Consider the following 27,190-nt stretch of genomic DNA (forward strand, 5'->3'; position numbering starts at 1 on the left):
GAAAGGGACACGAGAACATTTATTTTCTCTCAGGACACTGTTCCGCGGGCTCCCTCTCAGCACAGGTGCAGTTCTCGGAAGGGCTCCTTTCACAAGCCCCCTGTGGCCGGGGCCTGGGCTCTGCTCACACGAAGTTCTGAGCAATGGCCAGCACCTTGGAAAACTCGCCTTCCCTCTGGCGCAGGCTGGTTGGGATGGGTATCTTGATTCGGGTCCCCACAGGGTTCCCGTTGTCCTCAATGAGCACCACGTTGTTGGAATCAAACCTGGGGGTCATCTGGGGGCCGGGCATGCGATGCCCCACAATGAGCGCCTTTTTCTTCTGCCCCTTGATGGCCAGCAGGATCCGGTCACCCACCTTGCCCACCCCGTTCTTGTTATAGACGTGGATGCAGCGAGGCGGGCGATGGTATGGGGTGTTCCCCAGGGCGCTGTTGTCCACCACACGCACCCGCGTCATCTTCTGAATTGCACCGAGGCTCCCAGTGGTGCTGGTGGAAGGGAAAAAAAGCCGAGGTCTGCATGTCGCTCAATCAGGGAGCAGAGGCCTCTGCCAGGCAAGGCTTAGGAGACCGTGCACGTGACCAACACGCTGGACGGAGCACGGCCAGGGCCCCAGCAGAGGTGGTGCCTGTGCAGACTTCTCTGTGCCCACGGCAGCGCCCTCGCAGCTCCTTACAGCTGCTGCTGCCGGGTCAGCACCTCAATCTGGATGGGTTTTAAAGAGGACCCAATTTTCTGTTACAAATGAACTTCATGGCAGCCTTAATTTAAAGCCTTTGGTTTCCAAAAGGACTCTGAGGATTAAGGGAATACCTTATGGGCCCCACCCCGCCCACTGCCTAGCCTGCAAAACCTGCTCCCCCGGAATATACCGATCCCCACATGTCCATCTACATGTTGTTGGGAACCAGAGGAGACAAGTGAGTGCGTTTGCTAAGTGAGTCCCTCGACACAACATAGCAGAAACTGAAAATAACACAAGGTAACAATCTTTCGTTTTAATACATTTTTCTCCACTAGAAAGAGTACCTATTAAGGGCAGAAAAGCTATTATTAAGCAATCTGATTGGCAGTGGGAATTCTAGTTTCCTGACGCCCAGCCCTTAGTGCTGTGTTCTCCAGGGGCACCCAGGTCCTCTCCTCTCACTCCACATGCCCACCCTGGGCAACGTTCCCTAGTCCCCTTCCTTGCAGCTAGTAGAGCCCATCTCCAGCCCCTCTTCTCTCCTATACTCCGGTCCTGTACTTCCACTCCTACTCCGCACGTGTCTTACAGATGTTGCCATCTCAGCAGGTCCCACAGTGACCTCATCACCCCCACCCCCGCAAACCTCCTCCCGCTGCTGCGTTTCCTGCCCAGATAGTGGCTCCTCCAGACACTCCAGCTCCCAAGCCATAAACCTCTCTCCATCAATATCCACTCTCTGCCTCATCCCACTGATACCACCTCCTGAACACCTGTGTCCCTTCCCTCCACCCCTGTCGACACTTCTTTATCCAGCAGCTCACTTTCCCGCACCAAGACCTGTTAGTGGCCTAACCGGCTCCCTGTGCACCTCACTCTGCCAACTAAGAGCCCTTCTTAGAATATAAAACAGAGGCCCCTCCTCTGCTTAGGATTACTCAGTGGTCCCCACTGTCTAACTGTCAACAGCCTGGCCCCAACTTACCTGCCTTCTGAGGTCCACCATCTCCTACCATTCACTCTGTGGCTGGGAACCCCTGGAGCTCTCCAGGGATGCCTGGCCTTTCGGGGACGGGGCCTGCCCCCACTTCCCTTCTGGGAAGGCCGCCTCCAGCCTCCTTTTCTCCTCCTCGGCCGCCTCCAGCCTCCTTTTCTCCTCCTCCACCTCCTCCATTAGCAACCCCTGTCTCAGGCCTTCCAAAGAACTGTACAAGCCTCTATTATTATACTGGCCACGTTTTCTTAGAGTTATTTGTTTCCAAGTTTGCTCCCATGGCCAACTGTGAGAACTCTTCCAGGGCAGGAAGCAATTCTTATTCATCTCTCTGTGACCAACCCCAGGCACAGGGCTCAGTAAACGCTTGTGGAATGAGTGCTCGTACAGGGCCAAAAGGCATGTTTGCCAACAGGAATGCAACCCATGCTCTCTGCCCTGGCTTAGCATCCAAACGGGGAAGGGGAGGTTGTCACACTTCCATCATGCTTGAGTTTTTGCTAATAAGCATGTGATTTAGAAAAAAAAAAAAAGATTTCATTTTTAAAAGAGAGAGTTTTAATGTACTGGGGGAGTGACAGTGTCGAGAGATGTCAGATTCACTACAAAAGCCTGCAAGGATGGAGATTTCATCTTCCTCCATCTCCCTTCCTGATCCTGCCTCCAACAGAACCTTACCTCTCCCCCTCACCTGGCTTAACCAAATCCCAGCTCCATCTATTCCCTTAGCTTTCCCTGACCCCAAGCCCACCTCCCTCAGTTTCCACTCCTGCTTTAGTCACCAAAATACCCAGCCCTGATGGGAGGCTCACTCAGAGACATAGCTTTAAGAACTTAACGGGAAGTTACCTGAAACAGCGCTGGCTGAGTGCTCTGCTCAAGTGGGCGAAGGGGCCTGAGAGCCCAGTAAAGAAAGCCATGAGATCCCAAGAAGGCAAGTCCTGCAGGGAAAGAGAGGGAAAGGATTTATTTCTAAGTCAATGTCCTCACTCAGAGCCAGGGGTTTTTTTGTTTTGTTTTGTTTTTTTGTTGGATTGTTTTTTATTTTTATTTTTATTTTTTGGTAAGAGAGTGTTGGGGGGAAAAAAAAGACTGTTGGGGACTCATGTGGGAGATGGAACTTTGAGCACAAGATCATCAGTCACTAAATATAAATCTTAGTGGTTAAAAGATTCACAGATGATTAGATGGAATTCCAGCTACAATTTTGCTGAGTCATATTCTCTCCGGGGTCAGAGAGCTGGAATGGCCCACAACAGTTCTTGCAGTAGGTAGCACCACAGCTCAGAGAATGCCTTCACCATTACATCACTTCCACAGGCAGCAGGAGAGCATGAATCCTCTGGGACACACCCAGGCAGGGACCACTTCCCAAGCCCTCCACACCTGCCTCCTGGTACCCTTGTTGACACTCACATGCCTCCTGGAACCAGAACTTTTACTTCGTGGAAGAAAGCAGATTATCTGAGCAACTGTCCAGGTTGTCTGTCACCATATCACCTTTCCCCCAAATGTAAAAGCCAGAACACCTGGACAGCTCGTGGTTAGCCAAGTAGAGACAAAGGATGCCCTTGCCAAGTCACGAACCACGGTCTCCATTTGGATCAGTCTCCCAAACAACAACATAACACAGAAGAACTACCTACCCCATCCTGCAGCTGAAAGTGCGGTTTGGGAGAGGAAGTGGGAGATAAAAGAGCAAACACCAACCCAACGCTGTTGACTCCAGGCTGCAGAAACTCGAGCCCGAGGCTCCCCAGCGCCAACACATCTGGCAACTCCCAGGTTCCTGCAACACCTGGGCAACAGGGAAGGGAATGTTTAAGAAAACCCTACAGCCTGTCGACAATTCCAGCGGCAAAGCATGCCTGCTCTTTCATCAAAGTGTTTGGCTACAAAGGGCCTCATTCGAGAGCTCTGTTGAGAAAGCTTCTACCACTGTAGTATTTACACATAGCTTTGCCTTGCACAAGCTCAAAGCACCTCAGATAAGGTTTTATTCGATAAGGGTGAGGGAAAACCTCATTATTCATTTTTACAGGAATACCTAAACACTCCAGAAATGCTTATAAACTACAATTTAGCCTCAAATTGCAAGATTATTCTCCAGTGTTTTCCTTGAGACAACCCAGGAAGCATTGGCCGAAATGTAATTATGATCAGAAAACTACATGCAAAAGCAGGCAGCCAACTTATAGAAATATTAACATCTGATGCACCGAATCAAAGACTATCAGATGAGGCCAGCTTTACCTTTACAGCTCAGTGGCCCTGGGCAAGGGGCTGTGAGCTTCAGCTTCCCCACCTGTAACACAGGGTTTCCCCATCTGAACACCTACTCATAAGGTGGTCGTGAGAAGCCATGTAAAGCACGGAGCGCGGTGCACGCACAGGGTACCTACTACCATCTCCATCATCATCACCTCACGGCTGTCTCCTTTCAAAGATTAGGAAACTGAGAGACAGAGAGAGGAAGGGACTAAAGCCCCATAACTAGCTGAGGGCAGAAGCAGAACCAGAAGTGCCCCCAGCTTCAGTCCAGGGGTCTTCCCTCCACACCCTACGGCCTCACGCTGCCGTACAAAGCCCACTTCACATAAGGGGCTCAGGGTGAGAAGCAGCTGTAAGGGTCATCTGGTCCTTTTCTGTTTTCTTTCTTAATGGAAATGTATCAAGTAGTTACAGTGTGTTAGGCAGTAGGCTAAGTGCTTTACATCATCATCTCATTTAAGCCTCACAAAAACTATGAAATGGACACTATTATTAGCCTCATTTTATATGTGAGGAAATGAGGCCCAGAGAGGTTGCATAGTTTGCCCAAGTCACACAGCTGGGAGTGACAAAGCTGAAGTTTGAAGTAGTTGGCTTTCTGAACTCACGCTCTTACTCAACACAGTTAACATGGTAAATTTAAACATTAATATTTTTCCAACTGTTAGATCATCCTTATTCCATCAAGAATACTGATATCTCATGCACATTTCTCTCAGACCCAAGTCACTGCTTGCTGAATCAACTGAAATGCAGAAGAACACCAGGTAAAAGTTATTCTCTTTAATCCAACTTAGGCTTTGAAGACAATTCGTAGGGTAGGTGGCAACAAGAGCTCTACACTCAGCAATAATGGAAGATTGGCTTTAAGGGGGAAAAGAAAGGAGCTCTGAAAAGCAGTCCTTCTGGTCCAGGCTGCAGTTACCTCCCTCCAATTTCAGCCATGCCTTCCCATCCATCCGACGGATGCTGGCGGGCCCCTGCTCTCACTCCCTGGGAGAAAAGAGGCTCCCCCAGCTCCTCCACCGAGCCCTCACAATTAGCCTGGCGCCACCCACATCCCCTCTCCCGAGACCGCAACACCCAGCCTCTCCACACTGCACCATGAGTCCAAGAAATGCAGAAGCGCCTGGGGACTTCCCAGAACTTCTCTGACTTGGGAATAACAAACCCCAATGTTTAAGGTACTTCCCTAAAATAAAATCTGCAGAGCAGTCTGCACAGACCCAAACCCAGTCCTCCTCTCTTTGCCTTGCTCATAAGCCATCCCTACAACCTGGGCTCATCTATGTCCAGCGAAATCTGCCCCAGCTCCAAACGTATCTCCTCCGAGAAGCTCTGTGTAAGGCTGCAGCATCCGTTGCCAGCAGCGTTGCACACCTAGGATGCCTGGGTGTCCCTAGCCAAAGGAACTCTCACAGGCCCAGCTTTCACTATCCAAATTCAGACATGGAATAAATTTAGATTTCTTTTCTTTTTCTTTCTTTCTTTCTTTTTTTTTTTTGAGATAAGGATGACATCCCTGAACATTCTAGTTCTTGCTACTCACTATCCACAACTCAGAAACCACAGAGATCTTGACAACATGGCCTCTGAACTCACTACAGGAATGAATTTAGGAATCACACAGACTCAGGATTATTTGTACTGCCCTCATACACAAGAGTAATACATTCACGTCTCCAGGGAGCACTTCACAAGAAAAGGCCTAATTCAAAGGCTTTTCACTAGCTCTTTGGTGGATCTGATAGTGACCTCCAGACCCAAAGGACTTAAAGACATCAAATGAACAGCAGTAAGCATTCCTATGAACTTGAAAGCAGAAAAGGACCAAATATATTTGTATACAGAAAAATCTGTGGTCCCCTCTATTGCCACCCCAGCAAAAGATCCCAGCAGGTCCTGATAGAGTAACAGTGCAATAAATATTTGATGAATAAAATAAACAAGGTAGCCAACAGAAAGACAGATCCCCCACCTATGGCATCGCACAGGGAAATCCAGACACTGGAGTTCTTCTCTGTGTATCAGGAACCAGCACATCACATGCAAACATGCTTTAGAAGAGCCATGGTGCTGGCCATGGAAGGTTAGCCCATGCTACATTCACAGGCCCCTGAAATCATCTCCCAGGCCTGGTGCCTCACTGCCCACTGTGGAAAAACACCATATCCCACCACTAAACAAACAACTGGTTCAGATCGGGGAAGAGTAATGGAGGCAGAAATTTACTTTGAAGCAATTTTGACTGCCCCGATGTTACTTCCTAGCATAAATCCAACCTGTAGACACAGGCTCTGATTCACTTCAGATCAGTCTATATATAATGCTTTGTTTCACAAGCAATGTTATCCTGAATCATGTGTTTGCACAGGAAGCTAACCCCAATGATATTTCCTCCTCCAAACTCTCACTCGGAGGAAGCCAGGTATTCAGAAAACTCTAGTGCCAGGGATGGCTTTTCATGCCACTTCCTGGTCAGCACTGAGCAATGCCCTCCAGGTTTAGAGCATGAATCACAACCACTGGGGGGGGGGGGGGTGCGGGGAGGGCAAGAGAAGGAAAGGAGAGAGACGGAGAGATATTACCTAACACAATCCAAAGATCATGCTCATTTTCCATCCTGGTTTAACATTAAGATATCCCTTTGGTTGTGGAGGCCAGGGAGGACTGTAAATTTCAGGGACACAGAGGTGAGTTTTTGACCTAGCATGACCTCATAGGTCCCATTGGAAGTACTCTCTGTGAGGGCAGGGACCAGGCCCGCCCTGTTCATTGCTTGCATGCTCATGACCTAGAACAGCGCCTGGCATACAAACAGAGTTCAGTGAGTATCTGTTAAATGCATAAAATGCATCTGCAATTGCAATTCATCCTCCAGCACCAGACAGGCTCCAGGCTGGGGGGGGGGGGGTGTTTCTCGTGCCTTTCACCCAGGCTTCTGGTGACTTAGGGGGGCGTCCAAGACACTGAGAGCTCATTTTTAGCTAATTTTAATACACAGAGACTAGAAAAGCAGACAGAAAGAGTCTATGCCTCTGATGCTTTGTCAAAAGCTGCAAAGTATCATTACTTGAGCTTTAGGAATCAGCAAAATGTTGTACTTAGTATCACAGATCCATATATATTTATACATTGTTTCTTCCTGAACAACTGTCATTTTTACGTGCCTGGCCTGTTACCTACATTTTAAAAGCTTTTCAAGAGGAATGGGTTCTAAAGAAAAAAGACAAAAAGCAAATAAAAAAGTTCAGCACAATCATAAAACAGTGTTTAAAGGAGATTCTGCTAGTAAGTGACAGAAAAGAAAAAGAAACACTAAGAGAAATCAAGCACAAGGCCCAGCCGTAAAAAGGCCAAACTCTGCTGAGTGTAAGGATGTAAATGTCCTTCTTAAATCACAGCAGGAAAAAGCAGAGGCCTGGCAGCTTCGAGGAATCAAAACAAGGGAATTCCCTGGATCCTCCGCCCTGTCATGCTGACAACACCTCCTATCTCCTGCAGGTTTCACGCCAATCATTCTGGACCAAAAAGTGCTCTTATTTATTTGTTGCTTAAATACTCATTACTGTTTTGTCCTGGAAGGATTCTCTTCCAGGAAGTTTTGTGCGTTTTTTTTAACCTCACACAAGTATAACATAATACAAGGTTCAAAGTACTTTCACACAGATCACTTTCTTGGATGATTTCATTCCTGAGCACCCAATGGAAAGACAAAAACAAAGACCAACAGTTTTCAGAGGGTGATTTTGGGCAGTTCTAAGGGTTCAACAGAGTAAGTGCCATTTTGCAGATGGAGAAATGAAGTCTGAAGTGTTAAGCGAACTGTTGACTTGTCCGAGGAAGAGTAGAAGGTTGTTTCTATTACACCTGGCACGACACCTGCATGGCCGAGATGCTGCTGTCTCCACTAACAAACCTCCCGGAAACAAACGTACTCCACACAGTGCAAGTACACTTGCTCCTCTGTCAAAGCTGCCACATAATCTTTTAAAACTCAGGAATTTAAAAGCTGTCTTTGCAATAGATATCTACGCTACACCCAGAGCGGCCTAGGACCAGTGCTGAAGCTGACTCTGATCACCCGCAAAGGTGTGAGCGCTCACAGCATTCCACAACAGCACAATGGGCTGTGTCTACCCTGGCTACCAGTAAGGAACTGGTTCTCAATTTGATTCACAAAGAAAAAAAATGTTTCAGGGTTCTTATCTCTGTTTATTTACCTAACCTGTATATTTGTTTGCTCCACCTTGTTATAGAAGTATTTAAAATCATGGTTCTGAACAGTACCTGACAATTTTTAACTATTCAAGCTGGTTTTTCAATGTGTAGATTTTATCTATTCTAGCTTTGCTCTCCCACCATCCCCACCTCACAGGTATGCAAACACCTATAGTTTCAGAAATAAGTTTGTAACATTCTCGGTATGCTCAAACTCAAAAAAACAGCACAAGGTAAAGCTGAGTTCTACCTAATCACATTCGTATTTCTTTCCTATTAGTACCTCTACCAAGCCAGTGGCAAGGAGCCAGGTTTATGGAACTGTCAGGTAGACAGGCAGGCAGGCAGGGGTTAGGGAAACAAAAAGCCAAAAAGCCAAAAATCTGAAAGAAAGTGAATCTCCTTCACCCCTCCCTTCCCTCCTCTCCTGCTCAGTCTGTGACCTTGGAAACCACTTCTCCTGGTCTCAGTGATTCTGTCCAGCAAGAGTCACTGGGAAGAGCAAAGGGGCACAGAAATGAAAGTGGTTTAGCTTCACTCATGTAAGGACTTATTCTCAAGTGGAAAATCCCTCTCTGAATTAACCAGTAGGGCCCAGGTCTGCAGCATATGCAGTTTGTTTCCCAGATCCTGACCAGGGAGGGCAGCCTCACTCCCTGATTCTCAGGGCAGCACTATGAGTGTCTCTTTAAGATCATTCAGTCCTGAAAGTGTTTTTCAGTTTAATGTAGACATGGAAAAGTGCGCCCTTTTTTCGAAAGACCTAGATGATTTTTTTTTTAAGTTTTTGACAAGGAGACTTTCCCACTCTGAGTTGTGTTTCCCTGATGAATAATAAGCTGTGTGGCACCTTTCTTACTAAGAGAGCACACCTGACCCATAGCAACATTTCTGGGATCTGAATTATAATCCTCTTGTACAAGCTGGCTGTCATTGTTAATACACGTGTAAAATCACACCAGGGTAAGCCACAACCCAGAACCAACCATCAGCCTCTAAAAAGGAAGGATCAATGGTAACTTATTTTTGAGATCCTCCCAAGCCCCTACGTGGCCATAAGAATTATCCAAGTAACAAAAACAATAGGAAAATCCATCTTATGTGGGTCCAGGTGTCATCATCCCCTGAGACAGGAGTGGGGCAGGATAGGCTTCAAAGGACTCTTGCATCATGTAAGATTCTAGATGCTGACAAGAGTCTACATAATTATATTCAGTGCCCAACAGAGTACCACCTGAAAAATGGACTCCAGGGAAGGTTTTCACCCTTAATATTTAGGAGCAAAATACAACACTCTGGCTATTGTTCCTTCATAGATTCCACAGTGCCCTTAATTTAATTCTCATTTCAGGCTTTCTGAAATGTTTCCTCTTCTGTCCGTCTGTTAATATGTGATGACCCTAATTAGGCGCAGGCAGAAATAGATCCAGAATCTACCATATGTTAACATGCCTAGTCAGGCAGTTCTACCAAACACAGCTTAACCCCATCTTCCTTTCTGTCCTTCCTAAGGACCCAACCTACTTCCTACCCCAACAAAATCCTTGTGCTGCAATTGCTTCATGAATGAAGAGTGAACTGTCTTTCTTCTAGTGTAGTAACTTCCCTCAAAAAAGAGACCCACTCTGTTCTTTACTGTGTATTCCTGATGTACTAATTGCATCCTCGTGGACAATTTTAAGTGACTGAAAATGCAGGCTGATGATGGCAAGAGTGTAAACAGGAGAACACAGGAAACCCGCGTGTCTCAAACTTTTCTGTGACACACAGAAATACATTGCATAATACCTCCTAATAGGCTCACACACACTCACACGTGTGTATAGCTGAAGCAAGTGTCAAGAAATAATACTTACCCTTACTAAGTACAATGCACTCTGGTATTTTCTATTCTGCTTCATTTTTCTCTTAAATGATGGCCATGATCCACTAAACTGATTTCCAACTAACCAATGGTAGTCAATTTGAATGGGGATTCAGTTTGAACTGCATCAGAACCTTACAGTTGCATTCCACAAGCTAATTGTCTTGAAAAAGCCAGCAAACAGCAGAGACACTGACCAACCACAAGAACCAGACACATGCAGGTAAGCAGTGCCCTTCCTCTGTCCAGCAGCCCAGGTTCAAGTTATCTCCCAACCTTCTAGCTTTTCCCAAGTAATCCAAGGTGACTCTGTCATATGCTCTTTTGTTAACCTCTTTATAAATTCAGTCCATTCAATCTCTTAGGGTGGCAAAGCGCATTTACTGCCTACAGTGAATAGTTCTTTTCTGTCCCCAGATCATCCCCCTTCAAGCCTGAAGAGAGCTTTCCAGGACCCAAAATTAAATGAACAAGTAGACAGTCTGTTTGCCTTGGTGATCTATTTTGTGGAAGCATGCACACACACAGGCAGCAGACCCACAAATACACACGTGTCTCTCTCTCTCTCCTTTCTCTGTCCCTCTCTCTCATCTTTCCAGTCTTAATCCCCGGAAGATGCAGCCTCTGGTGAAATGAGAAACCAGGGAACCCCCTGGAGCCGGGGGAGCTACTCATCGGCGTGACAGTGAAAGCAGTGGAGTCACTCTCCACACCACACAAGCGCCTGGCAAACAAGTCACAAAGTCATCTCAAGACCCAGGCTGGGAAAGGAAAGAGAGAAGTAGACAAACCCGAGGAGCCGCAACAGAGTGATCGACCAGGCCACCTCGCAAGGCCTGAAGGCAGCCTGCCCCTTCCCCGGGAAAGCAGGTGAGCGCGGGCCGGGGACGCGGGGGTGCAGAGGCCAAGGGAGCAGGGAGAAGAGTCCGGGTCAGAGGCTTCCGTCCCCATCGGGACCCCTCCCACAGCCCCTCCGCCCCAAGAGGGCCCACGATCCTCCCCCTCCGGCCCTTCCTCACCCGCCAGCGGATTGCGCCTTCCCTACTGCGGGGAAGAAAGGGAACAGGGAAGCAGAGAGTTAGGAGCGTGACGTCCCCTCCTCCCCAACTCCATACCGCCTTCGCCGCCCTGGAATATCCCGCCGCGGGCCCCACTGAGCCGCCTTCCCCCCCACGCGGTCTCTCACTCTGCGCCTGCGCGCTGGACCCAGCGGGGCGGGCGGCGATCCGAGAGTGCGCGCGCTCCTTGCGTGAGGTAGGTGGGACCTGTGAGGCCCCGCCCCTCCTCCCCCTGCCTCCTCCCCTCCCCCTCCCCCGACACTGCCCGGGCCGCCGCAGGAGCCCGGAGCTCGAGCCGCCCAGCGACTCCACCTCCCCCTCCCCCAGCCCCGCCCCGCCCCAACCTGGGGCTCCGAGCCGGAGCCGAGTCTGCGCCTGGGGGTGAGTACGCGACCCTTACCCAGCCCCCTGTCTTTTCTTTGAGGAGCCTACCGCCACCCTAAGAAAAACCCCGGACTCAGCTGCGCGTCCCCTCCCTTCAACCTCCTGCGGGACCCAGTGGTGCCGCGCGCTGCCCCCAACCCCGCACGATCCTGAGCCTATAATATGAGTCCTCCGACCCCTGCCATGGGTCCAGATGTGCACCGCCCTCTGTCCCCACCCTTGGAGAGATCCCGAGGGGTGGGATCTCCGCCCCCGGCCCTGTAGCGCCGTTCTTCTCCCACCTGCCGGGTCCAGGTGCGAGTCCCCTCCGCGCCCCTCCGCGCCCTTCCGTGGTTCCAGCTGCGCCCCATCAGCCCGCCGCCGCTGTGGGGAATCTGCCGCCCCCGCCCCCGAGTTTTGGATTCCAGGGTTGCCAAGTCCAATGCCCTCGGTGTCTTTTATCTTTTCTCCTGTTCCGGGGGCCGAGTAGCCGACCCAGGGCAGGGGTTCCGGCTTGGGCAAGGACAGGGTTCTCGAGAGCTGGCGCGAGGCCGGACGCTGTCCCCGGCCACTCTGGCGACTGGTCGGAGGACTGGGGAGGCGACTAGCCCCGAAAGCGTCCTTTCCTTGCGCCCCACACAGTGCAGTTCATTCATGAACCGCCGGGGCCTGTGTAGGAGGGTGCGGTGGGCAAAGGATTCGGACGCGGAACCGGAGTGGGGCAAAGGCCCCATTGAGGGGAGGCGGCGCGCTTTGGCCCTCCTGGCCTTCTTGACCACCTAGGGAGCTTTGGCGCCTTGTTTCCCAGAAGAGAAGGACGCTTGGGAAGTGGAGAGGAGAGGTCAGAGAGGCCGGCTGCCCTTGGGGCTCTGTGCTGCCACCTGCCTGGGTCCCCTGAGTGGAGGTCTGTCCCCTCAGCACTCCACTTCCCTGGAGGGGGAAAGGCGAGGGGCGCACACACGGAGGGTCAGGACTTCTGTACCCAGTACCACTCTCCAGCCTCCCCTTGGGTCTGCAGCAGCCCAAGAAGAGTGAGGCTGTGCCCAGCCCCTCCTCAGGAGGGACCCTGAGTCCTGCCTCCTAGGCACATGTGAGGAGGGGAGTGGCAGTATCTCCTAGGCTTGGGGGGGGGGTGACAGCATGACTGTCCTCCAGGGTACCAGAAGGTCCAGGCCCTGGCATGCCCCAGGTGGCACATGCTAGGGCCTGCTGTTGGCTCACCCAACTGAGCCGTGGCCTGTGGGTGCGTGGGTAGGGATGTGGCAAGGCAGAAGGCAGTGGTGAGCAGCTAAGAACTCCCTTTTGGACATCCTACAAGTTCCCTCCAATTTTAACAGTCTTGGAGACCTGGATTCAAATTCCAGCTCTGCCATTCTTTAGGTGTGTGACCTTGACAAGTTACTTAACCTCTCTGAACCTTAGTTTCAATTAAAAAGTTTGTGTACTACCACCTCCTTACAAGATTAATCATAGGAATCAAACTAGATTAGCACAGGTAAAGAGCCTGGCACCCTGCCTGGTAGTTGATCAATAGCAAGTTCTCTTCTCTGAACTGCTGGCCCATCCTGGCAGAGCATCACCCTCCCACACCCCTACCTCCCAGCCTGACACAGATGGGTCAGTTTGTTTGAAGAGTTTGGAAACATTACCTGCCACTCAGTAGCAGAGTCCCAAATGCAATAAAAGCCCTTAGGTCTAGACAAGAAGCCCACCTAGACAAAGGGAGTCTAGCATATTAAATTCTATATTTTCTTTTATTTTGATTTTTACCAGTTATGCTCCACAAATCAACCCTTTTTGTTCCATATTTTATTGATAGCAGTAGCTATAGTTTTATAATTAATTTGTGCCTTGAACTGTATAAAGAGCTTTACATAAGTCATCTTGTTTAATCTTCAAAACAACCACACGACTGAATTATTATCCCCATTTACAGATGAAGGAACCGAGGCCCAAGGTGCTGAGGTAATGTGCCTCATCCTGGAGCCTGTGCTCTTAGCCATCAGGCTCTGTTGCCTGTCCCCTATCCCTGCCTCAGAACCTGAAATCACCAGCCCAGTGCCTGAGTGGAAGGTCTGGGAGCTAAAAGCAAGAGGGACGGCAAACAGGTAGAGAGAGGGTGTGGCATTTCTCCAGAGCTATAGCTGGCAACCCCCAGCTTCCTGGTGGAAGTGGCTTCTCTGTTGACTGAGGTCACAACATGCGGTAGTTAAAAGCATACTTGAGTCAGGTTGCCTTGGTCTATGTCCAGATCTATCACAGACTAGCTGTGTGACATTAGGCAAGTTCTGTACCCTCTCTGTACCTCAGTGTCCTCCTAGGGTTGTGATGGGGAGTAAAGGAGATAATATTTGTAAAGCACTCAGAATACGAGTTAAACAGGTATTTGATAAATGCGTTCTTTTCCTACTGTTATCCTCATTTGTTGATATGTTTTTTCCCTTCTCTCTGAAGTTGGTAGGAGTAGACCAAGGATACTAATATCTCTTTGTTACAGATTGTAAGACTGAGGCCCAGGTTACATAGTAGCAGAGCTAGCCTCCATTTTCATCTCCTCCAGTCAGATGACACTGCCTTTCTATGATTTCAAGCCCTAAATTAAATCTTCCCAAGTAACTCTGTATGGGAAAACTTTTTTTTTTTTAAATGGAGGTACTGGGAATTGAACCCAGGACCTGTGCATGCTAAGCATGCGCTCTACCATTTGAGCTATACCCTATACCCTCCCTTTGAAAAAACTTTTAACTTATAGCTCCCCACCCCTAACCATGCACATACTTCTTGGTGGTAAAATTACCTTCAGTTAGCTAGAAATAAAATCCTCCATCACTCTCTACACACTTCCAGCTAAAGCCTCAGTGTCAGACTAGAGAAATTCTGGGATACTGCTGACTCAGGCAACCAATCGTCTGGAGTGGATGAACTGCACCCCCCACACACACACTCTCCTACCCCAAATATTCTACCTCAGTCTCTCTTCTCTCAGCTGCTCTCAGTGAAGGCTTTGAGAGCAGCTGCCCTGGGTGAAATTCAGCCCAGCAACCCCACCCCCACAATTAAGAGCTTGGAGTAACCCTGTCAGCCAGCAGAGCCACCGGCCCTGGCTCCACCCTTTCCTGCCCTGTGACCTCCATTGAGTAGCTTCTCCTGCCTGGGTCCCTGCTTCCTCCCCTGTAAAATGGGGAGTGTGTCCTGTCTTCCTCACGGGGGAGGTGGGATGAGCAATGCAGTTGTGGAGAGGAGAGTGCTTTGTGACTGTAAAGACGGGGCAGCAGACAGACATGGTGATTTCAGTTACCAAGCATGTACCTGGACCCTCACCCACCCTGCCAGGTCCCCTTAACGTAAGAGCACCCAGAATGTTCCACCTTCCTCAGAGTGGAGAGGATAGAATAGGGGGCGGGGTGCTGCTCCAGGGGTTTGTACCCATTATATTCTGGCCTGGTGGAGTCTTGGAGTTTCAGAGAGAAACAGGCAAGGAGTGGGTATGGGCTAAATCGATCTCTGGAGTGTGTTGAAGTTAGGAGTTAATGGCGGGGGAGTAATGTAGAGGCACCCCAACTACCACAGCCCCAAGATACCTATACCTAACTTTAACCTCTCCTGGTGCACCTTATGTTTATATACTCAGCCTCCCAGACACACCCACATACACACACATACATAGATCAACACAAGTTTACACACCTAAACACACATTCTCACAGTGCTCTGGGATTCTCTAGCCAGAGAACACATAAGGAGCAGTTATGAAGCTTCCGTGGTCTGCAGAGTCCTGTTCTACGCACATCAGAAAAGCATCAAGGTGTCCTGAAACGTGTTCTAGCTTTAGAAAGAAGTTGACCTAAGTTTAAACCCTGGGTCCATCATTTTATGAGCAGTGTGACTTTGGGAAAGTTATTTAACTTCTCTGGCCCTGTCCCTTATCTTAAAATGGCAATGATGTCCAGCTCAGGAGTGTCGATGATTAAATGAAAAATGTCTGTATTCTTGAAACAGTAGGCACTCCATAAATGGTGCCTACTACAATTACTAAGTTAATGGGTATTTTTTGTTTGTTTGTTTTTTTAAGGCAACTTGGGCTGAAAAAGGAAGAGGGAGGCATAACAGGGCAGTTACTCCCTTAGCCTCCTTAACCCAGGCTTTTCAGACTCCCTAGGACCAAGTGAAACACACAAACAACCCCAGCTGCCCCCTCCATCTGAGAGCTGGTACTTCTTGGCCTGCAGTTGAAATGTTGGGAAGAGGCTGGGGGGAAATCAGGGATTGGTGGGCCGGAGAAACCCTCTGAGCTGCCCCCCGGGGCTGGGGGACTCTAGCGCCCAGTTGCAGTCACCGATTCTTGGTTTGTTGTTCTCTCTCTTTGTCTGGTTTCCTTTCTTCCCTGGAGAACAACCCCCGCCCCTCCGGCAGAGCTTCAGTGTTGTCAGCTGAAGGAGCCCCCAGGGGCCCTCCAGTAGAATGGGGGTGGGGCAGCAATGTCGTGGCCACACTTCTCCGCCCTGGGAGCCTACCTAGAGCCCTGCTCATCTCGATCCCCAGGCGTTTCCAGAACACAGGCATCCCAGCTGGCTGCCCCTTTCATCCTTACCCATCCACCAGGACCGTTGGAGGGCTGGACAGTCTGGCTGTGGCAGGGAACCAGGCCAGAGGGCACTTCCCTGGCTGCAGGGGGCTTGGGCCGGCTAAGAGGCCCCCGCCCACTCTCCCTTCCTTTGCCAATGGAAAGGCTCGCTACAGGGCACAGCATTCCCAGCCTGCCCTGCTCCAGAGGTAGGAGCAGAGCACTCTGGGAGTTGTAGTCCTCACACCACTCGGGAGCTGAGACAACTGGAAAGAGGTGAGGGAGCTGGAGGGGAAAAAGGTGTAGCTGCTGCCATGACCCAGGAAAAGTAAAGAGGAGCAGCTGGAGTGAGCGAGGCAGGTAACACAAACCCAGAAGTCCTGCTTTTTAACCAACCTCCCACTCTGAATCCATCCTCAGATCCCTACTCTGAGGACAGAGGGACAAGTCTAAAGCTGAACATTTTATTTTGAAACCAATTATATTGGGAAGATAATTAACAGAGTTGAAAACTCTGAGCAACTGGAACTATGCCATTTTTCTAACAGGGATAGAAAGAGAAGATCAGGATAAGGTAACTGGCCCTTGACCCATCCACCCCTGGCCTGGAGCCACTCCACTTAGCCTTGGATCCTCAGACCTGAGACCTCTCCTCATCTTCCCTCAAGTTCAGCTCTGCCCCCTGCCTAAGACAGGCAGATGGAGACAGGGACAGAGTCTGTGTTTGGAGAATTTGTGCATATGGAGGTGGTGGAAAGTGAATGTTAAGAGACTCACAGACAACTTCCAACTTAGAAAAACCAGTCTCCCCAGTCCAGATCTGGGCCAAGTTCCCCAGACCCAGGGTAAGGTTGCAGCCTAAGAGCCAGTAAAGGTAAATCCATGTGACTCAACCCTCCCCTCCTCAGGCCCTTATCTCAGAGCCCAGAGCTTCCACTCACCCAAGCAGCCCAGGGATCTGCCCTCACTGTCCCCTCCCCACACCTACCCTGCCAGAGCCATGAGCAGAACCCTGAGGGGACAGGGGCTGAGTCCAGCTGACCACTCTGTCCTCTGCCCAGGAGGACCATGCGGCAGTAGCAGCCATGCTGCCCTTCCTGCTGGCCACACTGGGCACCACGGCCCTCAACAACAGCAACCCCAAGGACTACTGCTACAGTGCCCGCATCCGCAGCACCGTCCTGCAGGGCCTGCCGTTCGGGGGCGTCCCCACTGTGCTGGCTCTGGACTTCATGTGCTTCCTTGTGAGTGCCCACATGCCACCCTCCATCCTTGGCACCCACATCCTGTACATAGCTGGCTAACACCGTCAGCTCTAACCACTCTCCCACCTGCCTCTGACTCCCCAGGCTTGACTGCAGGAGGGATCCCCCTCACCCAGCCCAAGCCTAGCCTCTGACCATTCACCCAAGCCAGGGTCCTCCCCTTCTAAGCCAAGAATCCTGCCCCTCTGCCCTGCCCTCCTGACTAGTCCAGTGGGTGGGCAGCCTCTCCTCCTGCCAACCACCCCCTCCTTCCTCAGGCACTGCTGTTCTTGTTCTCCATCCTCCGTAAGGTGGCCTGGGACTATGGGCGGCTGGCCTTGGTGACAGATGCAGACAGGTAAAGCCCTGGGACCCGCCCCTACCCCTACACACAGGCGCGCACACACATACCCGCACACACAGATTGGAGACAGCCAGCTTTCTTGCATCCTTACTTTGGTGGGGGGATGAGAGGGACCAGTCCCAGAGTGGGCATGGGACGCAGAGGGCCTGCAGCTGGGCCTTTGTCCCTTGCCAGTTCCCAGGGACCTCCACGCCCCCGCTAACCCTGTCTGTTCTCTGTCCCCAGGCACCGGCGGCAGGAGAGGGACCGAGTGGAACAGGAATAGTATGTGGGGCAGCAGACCCCTCACCCTACTAAACCAGCTTTCTCTTTTCTTCTCTTTCATGCTTCCCTTCTCTTCCTGACACGTTGCTGGTTTCTCTTTTCAGTTTTCTCCTCTGCAGGCTCACGTTTGGATTAACGCAGGTGGTGTGCTTTGCAGAGCTGGGGGCTCCCCAGCTTGTCTCTGCCTCACTCCCAATCTCTCCCTTGGGCTCTGCCTGGGAGAAGTCTGTCCCCGAGTGCCCAGCACGCCAGCCTTCGTGGCTGTGGCTGGCTAGGGTGGAGGAACCATCCAACCCACAGTACAGTCACCCTGTTGGTCGCAGAGACAAGACTGGGTGTCTCCAGTGGCTTCCCGCCCACTAACAGCTAGTTCTTCATATTCCAGGGTTCTCTGCTTACCCCTTCTGGAGGCCTGGGAGGGGGGCTGCCAGAGAAGCCTCAGTCTGGCCCTCTGTGTCCTGTCACCATCTCTGTCTATAGGACTGGCATTGGAGCTGCAACAGCTGCTGGGGTGGAGGAAGAGGGAGGGTGGGGGACATCCCCCAGCTCCCCTCAGCCCCCGCCCTCTGGGGCTCTCCTGGTCCAGCCTGTCCTCCATCCCCCCATTGCCCTGTGTTGGCTCTGTCCCCCCATCCCCTGCTGGTCAGCTCCAGAACTGCAGGGCCAGCTCACATTCTTCAACCTCCACTGGGTGATGATGAAGACTTCCCCCTTCCTTTGCCCACTGCCCGGCATCAGTGCCTCCTATGTCCACCGGGTCCCCTGAAGGGGAGGGGTGGATTTAAGGGAGGCAGGGAGAAGGCAGTCACAACCTCCCCACCCCCCGCCCTGCTTTCGCCTCTGTGCTTTTTGTGTCTTGTCTGGCGCCTGGAGCTCTGGAGTGGGAGCCCACCCACTTCACGCTGCTCCCCAGGGGCTTAGACTCACCAGGCTCTCTGATCTCTCGTCCTCCCCCACCCCCAGTGTGGCTTCAGCTATGCACGGGGACAGTCATGACCGATATGAGCGTCTCACGTCTGTCTCCAGCTCCGTCGACTTTGACCAAAGAGACAATGTGAGTGCCCCCCTCCCTAGAATTCTTAGCACCCCCTCCTCCAGGGGAGGGGGGCTCAGCAGCCTCCAGCTTCCAGTGATACAGAGTCAGGGACCTACGGAGAGTGGCCTTCTCAGCAAGGCTGATGCTCGTCCAAGACCCACAGGGCTGCCCTCCAGACCCAGAACTCCCGGCTTTGTCTTCCACGGCAGCCTCCAAACCAGCCTGAGCCTAACATCTGTGACTTCTGAACATCATTTGCCCCAGTAGGGTTCTGTCCCCCCTCCACCAGTCAATCCTAAGAACGCCTTTTTCCTTAGATATGGTTCTAGAAGTAATAATGAGCCTTCCAGGCCCGCCTAACAAAACATACAGAATCCATTGTGCTGCCCAGAGGCTGCAGGCTGGCAGCCCCTGGCTGCGTGGGGCCGGCTGACCTGCTTGTGGATGGGCGCTGAGGGGCAGCAGCCCCTGTAGACAAGGCATGTACTTGGTGATGCATAGCAGACCACAGACCCATTTTATGTCAGACCCAACTCTCTGGCATTACCTGCCTGGCCCCCTATCATTCTGCCAGGGTGAGTCCTGGTCAGAGTGGCCCTGGTCAGTCCAGCTTAGGCTGGGGGCCCTGGGGGTGGCAGCTCCTGTAGCCACCGTAGCAGAAGAAGCCTATCAGCTTCCTGAGTTGGACTCAAACTGGTAAGTGGCACAGCAGAGGTATCACCCCAAATGGTCCCCAGACTCGGGTGATGTTGGCAGCAGGTAGCACAGTCTTGCATCTTGGCTGGAGGGCACTTCTCTCCCCTTTCCCATGTTGGGCCTGGCCCTTCTCCCTGTAGGAAGTTGGGGGAGGGTCTCTGTCCAGCCCTCCCCCATGTATCCCCACCCTGCCCTGAGTGGGGTCTCTGTCTGAAGGCAAGCCTAGGGGTTTGAGGGGAGGAGATTGCAGCTCACAGTGACCCTGGTTTGGTCACTCTGGGTATTCCAGAAGGTAGGTGGCAGGACCTCAGGCAGCGTGGCCCACCCCTCAGCCACACTGCAAACCCTCCTTGTTAGCTACAGCTCTGAAGGTCTCTCCAAACCCCGAATCCCGCCCATCCCCACCCTGGCCCACACAACTGTAGGTTCTGCTGCCCTCCTGGGTATTTGTGGGCATGAGAGCCTGCAGATAACCCCATTTGGCTTTGGTCCTTTTTCTTCTCTGAGGGCTGGCACCTTTCCCCTCCCCTTGTCTGGGGATGAGCTAGTCTCTGTCGGGGGCTGTGGGAGTTGTGACAGGTGAGCCACAGCCTGGCGGTGGTCATGAAGATGGTGTGGGGTGGAGGGGATGCTTGAGGGGAAGGGAGGCTGGGGTTTGTGGGATGGAGTCTCCAGCTGATAGCCCTCTGTCCCCCCAGGGTTTCTGTTCCTGGCTGACAGCCATCTTCAGGATAAAGTAAGTGAAAGGTCTTCAGGCTCTAAAGAAAGAGAGAAACAGAGAGAGAAACTTCAGACCTGTCATCTCCCTACAAAGTCCAGAGGCCAGCAGCTTTGAGGGCGTTAGCATCCTAGCCAGCTCAACACCCTCCTCCCTACTCCAGGAGGCCAAGCCTTGAAGTCCAGCCCCTGCTGTCCCCCCGGGCCAGCCTCACCTTACCCCCATGGTCTCCTGTGTGCCCCCCTGCCTGGGGGGCCTGCTTTGCCCTCAGCTCTCCTTGCCCCTGCCACCCCATGAGAGCAGAGGCTGGTGCTGCCACCTCAGAGCCTCCGTGCAGCCAGCGGGTGGGGGCAACAGGCAGGCTGGGAGCAGCCAGCCAGCAGCAGGCAGAAGTCAGGAGATGGAGCCAGAGTGCGGCAGGCAGGCAGTGAGCCCTAAGAGAGGCAGGAAGCCTGGACAGGTCAGCACCGCCACTGCCCCCAGCCCCCCTCGGGCCCCTCCCCAAGTCCAGGGGGCCTCACCAGCACCCATAAGGCACCACCACTTCTCAGATCGCCCTCCTCCCTCCCGCCTCTGCCTCTTCCTGCTACCATCCTGTCTTCCCTTTTCAGATCCGTCCTCTTCTCCCTTTTCTCTCTGGTCCTCAGGGCTCTTCCTCTCTGCAGTCTTCTTTTTCTCTCCCTTTCTTTTTCTTCCTTTCCCCTTCTCATCCCTCTCCTCCTCCTCTACTTTCTCTTTCCCTCCCCTTTTCCCTGCATCCTTCCCTTCCCTCCCTTCCCTTCTCTCTCCTTCTTCTCCCTCCGCTCCCAGAAAATAGGGGACCCAGTGACCCCCCCCTTTCAACTCCGTCCTGCTGCCAGACTGGCAGGGGCTAGGGCGGATGTGGGAGGGGGGTAGGCAAGGGCAGTCACGCTGTAGCCTCTCTGTCGCCCTGGTCCTCCCCTCATCCCTCTGTCCCCCGGCACCTGCAGGGATGACGAGATCCGGGACAAATGTGGGGGCGATGCTGTGCACTACCTGTCCTTCCAGCGGCACATCATTGGGCTGCTGGTGGTCGTGGGCGTCCTCTCCGTAGGCATCGTGCTGCCTGTCAACTTCTCAGGGGACCTTCTGGGTCAGTGAGGGCCAGGATGGGTGGGGCAGGGAGAGGAGGGGGCGGGAGGGGGCGTTCCCTGACCCCACTGTTGTCCACTCCCTCCTCCCATCCTCCAGAGAACAACGCCTACAGTTTTGGGAGAACCACCATTGCCAACTTGAAATCAGGGTAAGGTTGGGAAGCTGGTCAGTGAAGCCTGGGTCTGTGGCCAGAGTCCAGGCTGGAATGGGGAGGGGAGGAAAGGGGGATTGCTTGGGGGAGAGGTGCTGAGGCTGCAGAGATGGCTGTGGGGCCCTGAGGGCTTGGGATGAAGACAGAAGGAACGGATCCCAGAGATTGCCACTCAGAGAAGAGGGGTGTGCAGCCTTGGGCCAAGGAGGGCTGGTTGGTGGCAGTCGGAGGGCAGTGTAGCCAGAGGCCAGGGCATGAAGAGATGATCTCTGGGGGACAGTTCAGCTGGGACGGAACAATCTTGGGGTCTAGAGGATGTGGGGTGTGGGGCCCACCCTGGGAGGGGATCAGAAGACTGGTGACACTAGAGAGGTCCTATACCAGGGTTTAATTAACACTAGGGTGTCTGAGAGTTTTCCCATCCCTGGTGGCTCCATTCACCCCTCTGCCCCCACCCCCCAGGAACAACCTGCTATGGCTGCACACCTCCTTCGCCTTCCTGTACCTGCTGCTCACTGTCTACAGCATGCGCAGACACACCTCCAAGATGCGCTACAAGGAGGACGACCTGGTGAGTGGAGCAGAGCCCGGCCCCGCCCCCGAGCCCAGTGCCACCTCTTCCCTATGGGCCTCCTGCTGGAGTGCTAAGTGGGGGTCAGCCCCAGGGTGAGGCCAGTGCGTTTGAATCCTGGCTCAGCATCTCAGGAGCACCCATCCTGCCAGTTAAGTTACCTCCCCCAGCCTGGGTTTCCTCATCAGTGGGATGAGAAAACCACAGTACCTCTCCCAAGGTGGGTGGGGAGATAAGGAGAGGCCGTGTGTGGAAGGCACCCGGCAGGAAACAGCTGTGGTTGATGTTCTGTGAGTGCACACCGGCCACTGAGAGTAGTCCCTCCCCCAACCACCCCACCACATAACCCCTCAGGGAGCAAGGGGCCAGGGGGCTTTCATCCTGCTCACTGCCTGATTTTATCCCAAGGCCTCCTTCCACTCCTGTCTGCTCCTCTCCATTCCCCTTATCCCCTACCCTCCCTGCATTCTCCGGTAGCCAAGCCTCAGGAAGGCAAACTGGCCCCCTTTCTCCCCAGGTGAAGCGGACTCTCTTCATCAACGGAATCTCCAAATATGCAGAGTCAGAGAAGATCAAGAAGCATTTTGAGTGAGTAGTTCCCTGCCCCTCCCTTGCTGCAGAACCCATGGACCCTCTTTGCCTTCCAACTCTAAGAGCATCCTCATACTCCCCTCCCTCAGGGGTCTGGGGTTGCAGTAGGGGCTGGGGGTTAGGCTAAGGAAGAATTCTCTGAGTCCAAGGCGATCTAGCACTTGGATGATAGGCCCCTCCAAGAACAGGAGAAATATGAGAAATACTTAAGGGAGTCCTCTGGGCCTCTCCTCCTGGCTTGAACTGGGTCATGGATTGTCCACCCAAACTCCATGGGCCCTCGAGGTGTGTGGCTGTCTCAGAATTGCATGTGGCACTCTGCAGTCTGGGTGCAGACTAGCAGAGCCAAGCACCTCGAGTTTCATTGGGCCCTCAAAGGGGCCCCAGAGAACCTGGGCCGCATCTCTTCTGAGGCTCTTTTCAGCTAGAGGTCTGTGTTGGGGAGGAGGGGTGTACACATTTCCAGGTGGCTGGAACAGTCTGTGTACAGGATTAGGGGTCCCATCGTGCATTCATCTGTCCACTCAGCAACTTTCTCAGATGCTGCCAAGCTTCAGTCACCGGGGGGGAGCCTGGGGACTGTAAAAATGAGTAGAAGACCATCGTGCTCTCGGGAGGTTCGCAGTGTGGAGGTCAGCTGTAGGGGCCAGTCCAGGGTCTGCTCAGAGACTGGTCTGGGGTGAGAATTAGGAGCTGGCCAGCAGTCCTGATAAGGGACATTGGTGGTCTGGATCAGGGCTCCATCTCTAGTCAGGATCAGGACTTAGTGAGGTCAGTTGGCCTGGATCAGAGGTCAGTCATGGCCCTGGATCAAGACGGGATGGGAGTCAATGCCCAGTCAGGTCAGATTCCAGGCCCCTGTGTTACAGGAGATTGACCACTTTGTGAGCAGCCTTAGTGGGTAAATACTCTTTCATGCAAGATGCATTTATTGGTCACCTTCTGTGTACCAGGCATAAATAGATTAGAAATGGTCCCTGCCCTCATACAGTTCATAGAACAGCAGCCAAAATTAGATCATTAATCGTTGGTCAGTATGAGAGAACGATTTGGGGTCCCATCTGGGGTTCAAGCTGTGCTCCGCATTAGGGGGCAGTCTGGGTCAGGATTAAGGACAGTGTGTGCTCAGAATTAGGTGACATCTTAATGTTACCGTCTAAGTGGAATCAGCTGTCAGCTGGCACTAAGTCCTCTCATAACAGTTATCTTTTGAGTGCCTGCTGTGTGCCTGCACTAGAGCAGGAGCTTGGAGATGCAGCAGGAACAAAAAGCCCCTGCCCTCATCTGCTTACATTCTAGTGGGACGAGGCAGACGATAAAGAAATGAACTAGTAATAGACACCGTGTCAAGTAGGGGTAGGTGCTAAGAAGAAAACCAAAGCAGGGAGAGGGACAGAGTGAGAGGGGTCAGGAAAGGTTTCTGTTTCCCAGGGGGTGGGCAGCGGGGCACAGACAGGGTGACACTGGAGCAGAGCCCTGGGCGCAGTGAGCACACCTTGATTCAGCACACATTTGTCATACACCAACTATGTGCTTCATCCCAGGAAGACAGGGAAGAGCCAGACCCAATCAGCATCCAGGGGAGCTCACGGGCCAAGTTGACTGCTTCAGGGGTCAGTCTGTGGTTTTGTTCAGGAAACCGTCTGTGATTAAAATTAACAGTCAGCCTCTAAGCAGGGCCTGGGAGGCCACAGTCCTAACTGAAGTTTTTAGGATCAGTGGGGTGGGCATCATGAAACAGCCATTTCATTGACCCATCCATTCAGCTCAGCACAGCACAGTAGGTGTTTACTGAGCACCTACTGTGTGCGGGCTGTTGGCCCAGGCTTGGGTATGTGATGCAAGACGCACTCCTCGTGGAGCCCCTGCACTAGTTGTCAGTATCAAGCAGGGTCTGGGGTCCAGGTCTAGGGTCTGTCTGGATTGGAGGACTAACCCAACAGAATCAGGGGCTGTCCTGTGTGCAGAATCAGAGGACCTGTGTGGTGGGGATTAGGGGATTAGAGATTAATCAGGTGAAAATGAGAGCTCAGCCTGCCACAGAGGGGAAGGGAAGGCCCTTCCACTGAGGAACCCTAAAATGGTTTGAGCAACAACAGTGCCAGGAGAAAAGCCTAGAGCCTCCTGGAAGGTACTTTTCAAGGACCCCAACCCAGATTAAGTTTCCAAGTTCTCACAGGTTTGTGCGGTCCATCTTGTTACTTTAGAACCACATTTCATACATCTTTAACCTTTGATGTTTCTTTCATTAAAAAAAAAATATGGAGTCTCAGTCTAAATTAGGCATTAGGATCAGGCAGCAGTGTGTGATCAGGATGAAAAAGGAAGTGCTCCTCCACACATTCTGCAAGCATCCCTCGAGCCCTTCCAGGTACCAGGTGCCAAGAGTCTATCTGGTCGTCTCAAGCTGGGGTCAATCTCTGGTCAGGGTTAGAGAGTCAGTCTTGGGTCTGGGTTGGGGTCAGTTGATGGTCAAGGCTAAGTGTTGGACTGTAACCAGGTCTTCTGGGAACAGGGTTAAGAGAACAACCTGTGACTAGAAACAGTTTCTCTCAACTTAAAGTTCACCAGCTGAGAATCTTCCTCAATGCCCTGTAGGTATATGCACTCAGGTCCAGGGTCAGCACCCTCACCTCCATGCACACACTCTCCCTATGCAGACAAGCATGAGGAGGAATTTTGAAGTTTTTTTCTTAGAGAACTGTCATTTTTGCAAACTAAGAAAGAGGGAGCTTGAATTGGGGCTGTGTGTCTTGAAGGTGATGGGGTCATGGAGGAAAGTCTGGGGCAGGGGGGCAGTGTCCCTGCAGAAGATGATGTTGGACTGTGTTTCAGGGAGGCCTACCCCAACTGCACGGTTCTTGAAGCCCGCCCATGTTACAACGTGGCTCGCCTTATGTTCCTTGATGCAGAGAGGTAATGGGGCTTGGGTGGGGGACAACACCCGAGGGCCCCCTGCCCATTATGGAGAGTGTCTTGGCTGCCACTCAGAAGCCTGTCTCCCTTCCAAGTGTTTCCCACGGCATTTGATTGGAGTGCCTGTCAGTTCAGCTCTGGAAAGAGCTGGGCCTAGACATTAGAGTTTGTTGTGAGAGGAAAGGGGCCTACTGTCCCCACCCCTTTTGAGGACATACCTTTTCTGAGCTACAGTGTGAAAACTTTAGGCCAGATTATAGGAAGAACTTCTGGCCCTCAAGGGATGGTGAGGAGATCTTGGGCTGGGGACATGTCTGAGCCATGCATCCTAAACAAATGCAAGAGCAAGACGGCCCCTGTCCTTGGGATATGGACTCTAGGACTCCCGAGCTGGGCTACCTGCCCATCCTCTGGCCAGATCCAGCTGGGCAGTGGGTGACTTAGAACCTGGGTCCCACAGGAAGAAGGCTGAGCGGGGAAAGCTCTACTTCACAAACCTCCAGAGCAAGGACAACGTCCCCACCATGATCAACCCCAAGCCCTGCGGCCACCTCTGCTGCTGTGTGGTGCGAGGCTGCGAGCAGGTAGGGGATGGGCTGGCTGTGGGGTGGCCCAGCCTCAGCTCAGACCTCAGGGCCCCCAGATTCCCAATAGGGGTGGGAGGTGGGGGGTGGAAGGTCCTGGGAGATAGGTCACAGCAGAGATGGATGCACCCCATGGTGGGGCCTGTCCCAGCACCCAGGAATACACACACACACACACACACACACACAAGCAGTCCTTGCACATAAATACCCCAAGGTGAAGAGACCCCCAGAGGCAGCCAGGGTGGGGCAGGGGCCGCAAGAGGGGGGCAGCCCCTCCCTCAGCAGGTCCCCATCTGTTCCTACATCCTTGAAGCCCTAGTCCCACTGTTGGGCTTCTCCCCTGTCCCTACAGTGACCAACCAGGTTTTCAAACCCCAAATCAGAAACAGTCAGCCACATAGAAAACAAACTTGTGGTTACCAAAGAGGAAGAGGGGAAGAGGGATAAATTAGAAGTTTGGGATTAATAGGTACATACTACTATATATAAAATAGATAAACAACGAGGTCTTACTATATGCTACAGGGAACTACATTCAATATCTTGCAATAACCTATAATGAAAAAGAATCTTAAAAAGAATATATATATATATATATATATTGCTATGTTGTACACTAGGAGCTAATACAACATTGTAAACCAACTATACTTCAAAAATAAAAAAGGAAAAATCAGCCAAGAGGATAGCTTACACTGTATTTACTAGCTCCGTGGCTGTAGGCAAGTTTCTGGACTGCTCTGTCCTGTTTCCTCATCTGTAAGATGGGGCTGCTTGTACCTATGTCCCAGGGTGATTGTAGGGATAAGCGAGTGAACACACAGAGCTCAAAGCAGTGCCTAGGCTGCAGGGGGCTCTGGGGTGGTGCTGCGGGGACCGGTGGCTCTGACCAGGGCCACACCTCGCCCGCCCT

At 52.2% G+C, this 27,190-nt stretch overlaps 2 protein-coding genes across 9 annotated transcripts in view; one reads left to right on the top strand and one right to left on the bottom strand.

Moving 5' to 3' along the window:
- MRPL14 (mitochondrial ribosomal protein L14) lies at positions 1-11,807 on the bottom strand. 6 transcript variants are annotated; one of them, XM_032463170.1, is made up of 4 exons: positions 11,154-11,228; positions 3,393-3,480; positions 2,532-2,623; positions 1-491 (listed from the first exon to the last, which is right to left on the bottom strand). In XM_032463170.1, exons 3-4 carry the CDS (start codon positions 2,600-2,602, stop codon positions 125-127), a joined length of 438 nt encoding a protein of 145 aa, XP_032319061.1. In that variant the 5' UTR covers positions 2,603-2,623; positions 3,393-3,480; positions 11,154-11,228; the 3' UTR covers positions 1-124. The 6 variants fall into 6 exon arrangements, with proteins under 6 accessions (XP_032319061.1, XP_014419787.1, XP_032319060.1 ...); XM_014564301.2 differs by having other exon boundaries at positions 11,058-11,193; XM_032463169.1 differs by having other exon boundaries at positions 3,329-3,480; positions 11,058-11,193.
- TMEM63B (transmembrane protein 63B) overlaps positions 10,658-27,190 on the top strand; it is a 23,589-nt gene continuing 7,056 nt past the window's right edge. Inside the window, exons 1-12 of one of the 3 annotated variants that reach the window (XM_032463164.1) lie at positions 10,658-10,908; positions 17,085-17,267; positions 17,546-17,625; positions 17,857-17,895; positions 18,859-18,949; positions 20,326-20,363; positions 21,317-21,459; positions 21,558-21,609; positions 22,075-22,183; positions 22,701-22,771; positions 25,610-25,690; positions 26,151-26,274. In XM_032463164.1, coding sequence (XP_032319055.1) covers positions 17,109-17,267; positions 17,546-17,625; positions 17,857-17,895; positions 18,859-18,949; positions 20,326-20,363; positions 21,317-21,459; positions 21,558-21,609; positions 22,075-22,183; positions 22,701-22,771; positions 25,610-25,690; positions 26,151-26,274 — 987 coding nt within the window. In that variant the 5' untranslated portion in view covers positions 10,658-10,908; positions 17,085-17,108. Of the gene's footprint in view, positions 10,909-11,341; positions 11,478-17,084; positions 17,268-17,545; positions 17,626-17,856; positions 17,896-18,858; positions 18,950-20,325; positions 20,364-21,316; positions 21,460-21,557; positions 21,610-22,074; positions 22,184-22,700; positions 22,772-25,609; positions 25,691-26,150; positions 26,275-27,190 lie in introns of those variants that run through there. The other 2 variants (XM_032463163.1, XM_032463165.1) reach the window with 2 other exon arrangements.

This window comes from Camelus ferus, chromosome 20 (assembly GCF_009834535.1).
Source record: "Camelus ferus isolate YT-003-E chromosome 20, BCGSAC_Cfer_1.0, whole genome shotgun sequence".
NCBI classification, from domain to species: domain Eukaryota; kingdom Metazoa; phylum Chordata; class Mammalia; order Artiodactyla; family Camelidae; genus Camelus; species Camelus ferus.

Coding starts and splice junctions, on each gene's coding strand:
- MRPL14 (XM_032463167.1), bottom strand. CDS start 2,602: ATGGCTTTCTTTACTGGGCTCTCAGGCCCCTTCGCCCACTTGAGCAGA. Junction 492..2,531: donor CTCAGCCAGCGCTGTTTCAG/GTAACTTCCCGT, acceptor CCCTTCCACCAG/CACCACTGGGAGCCTCGGTG.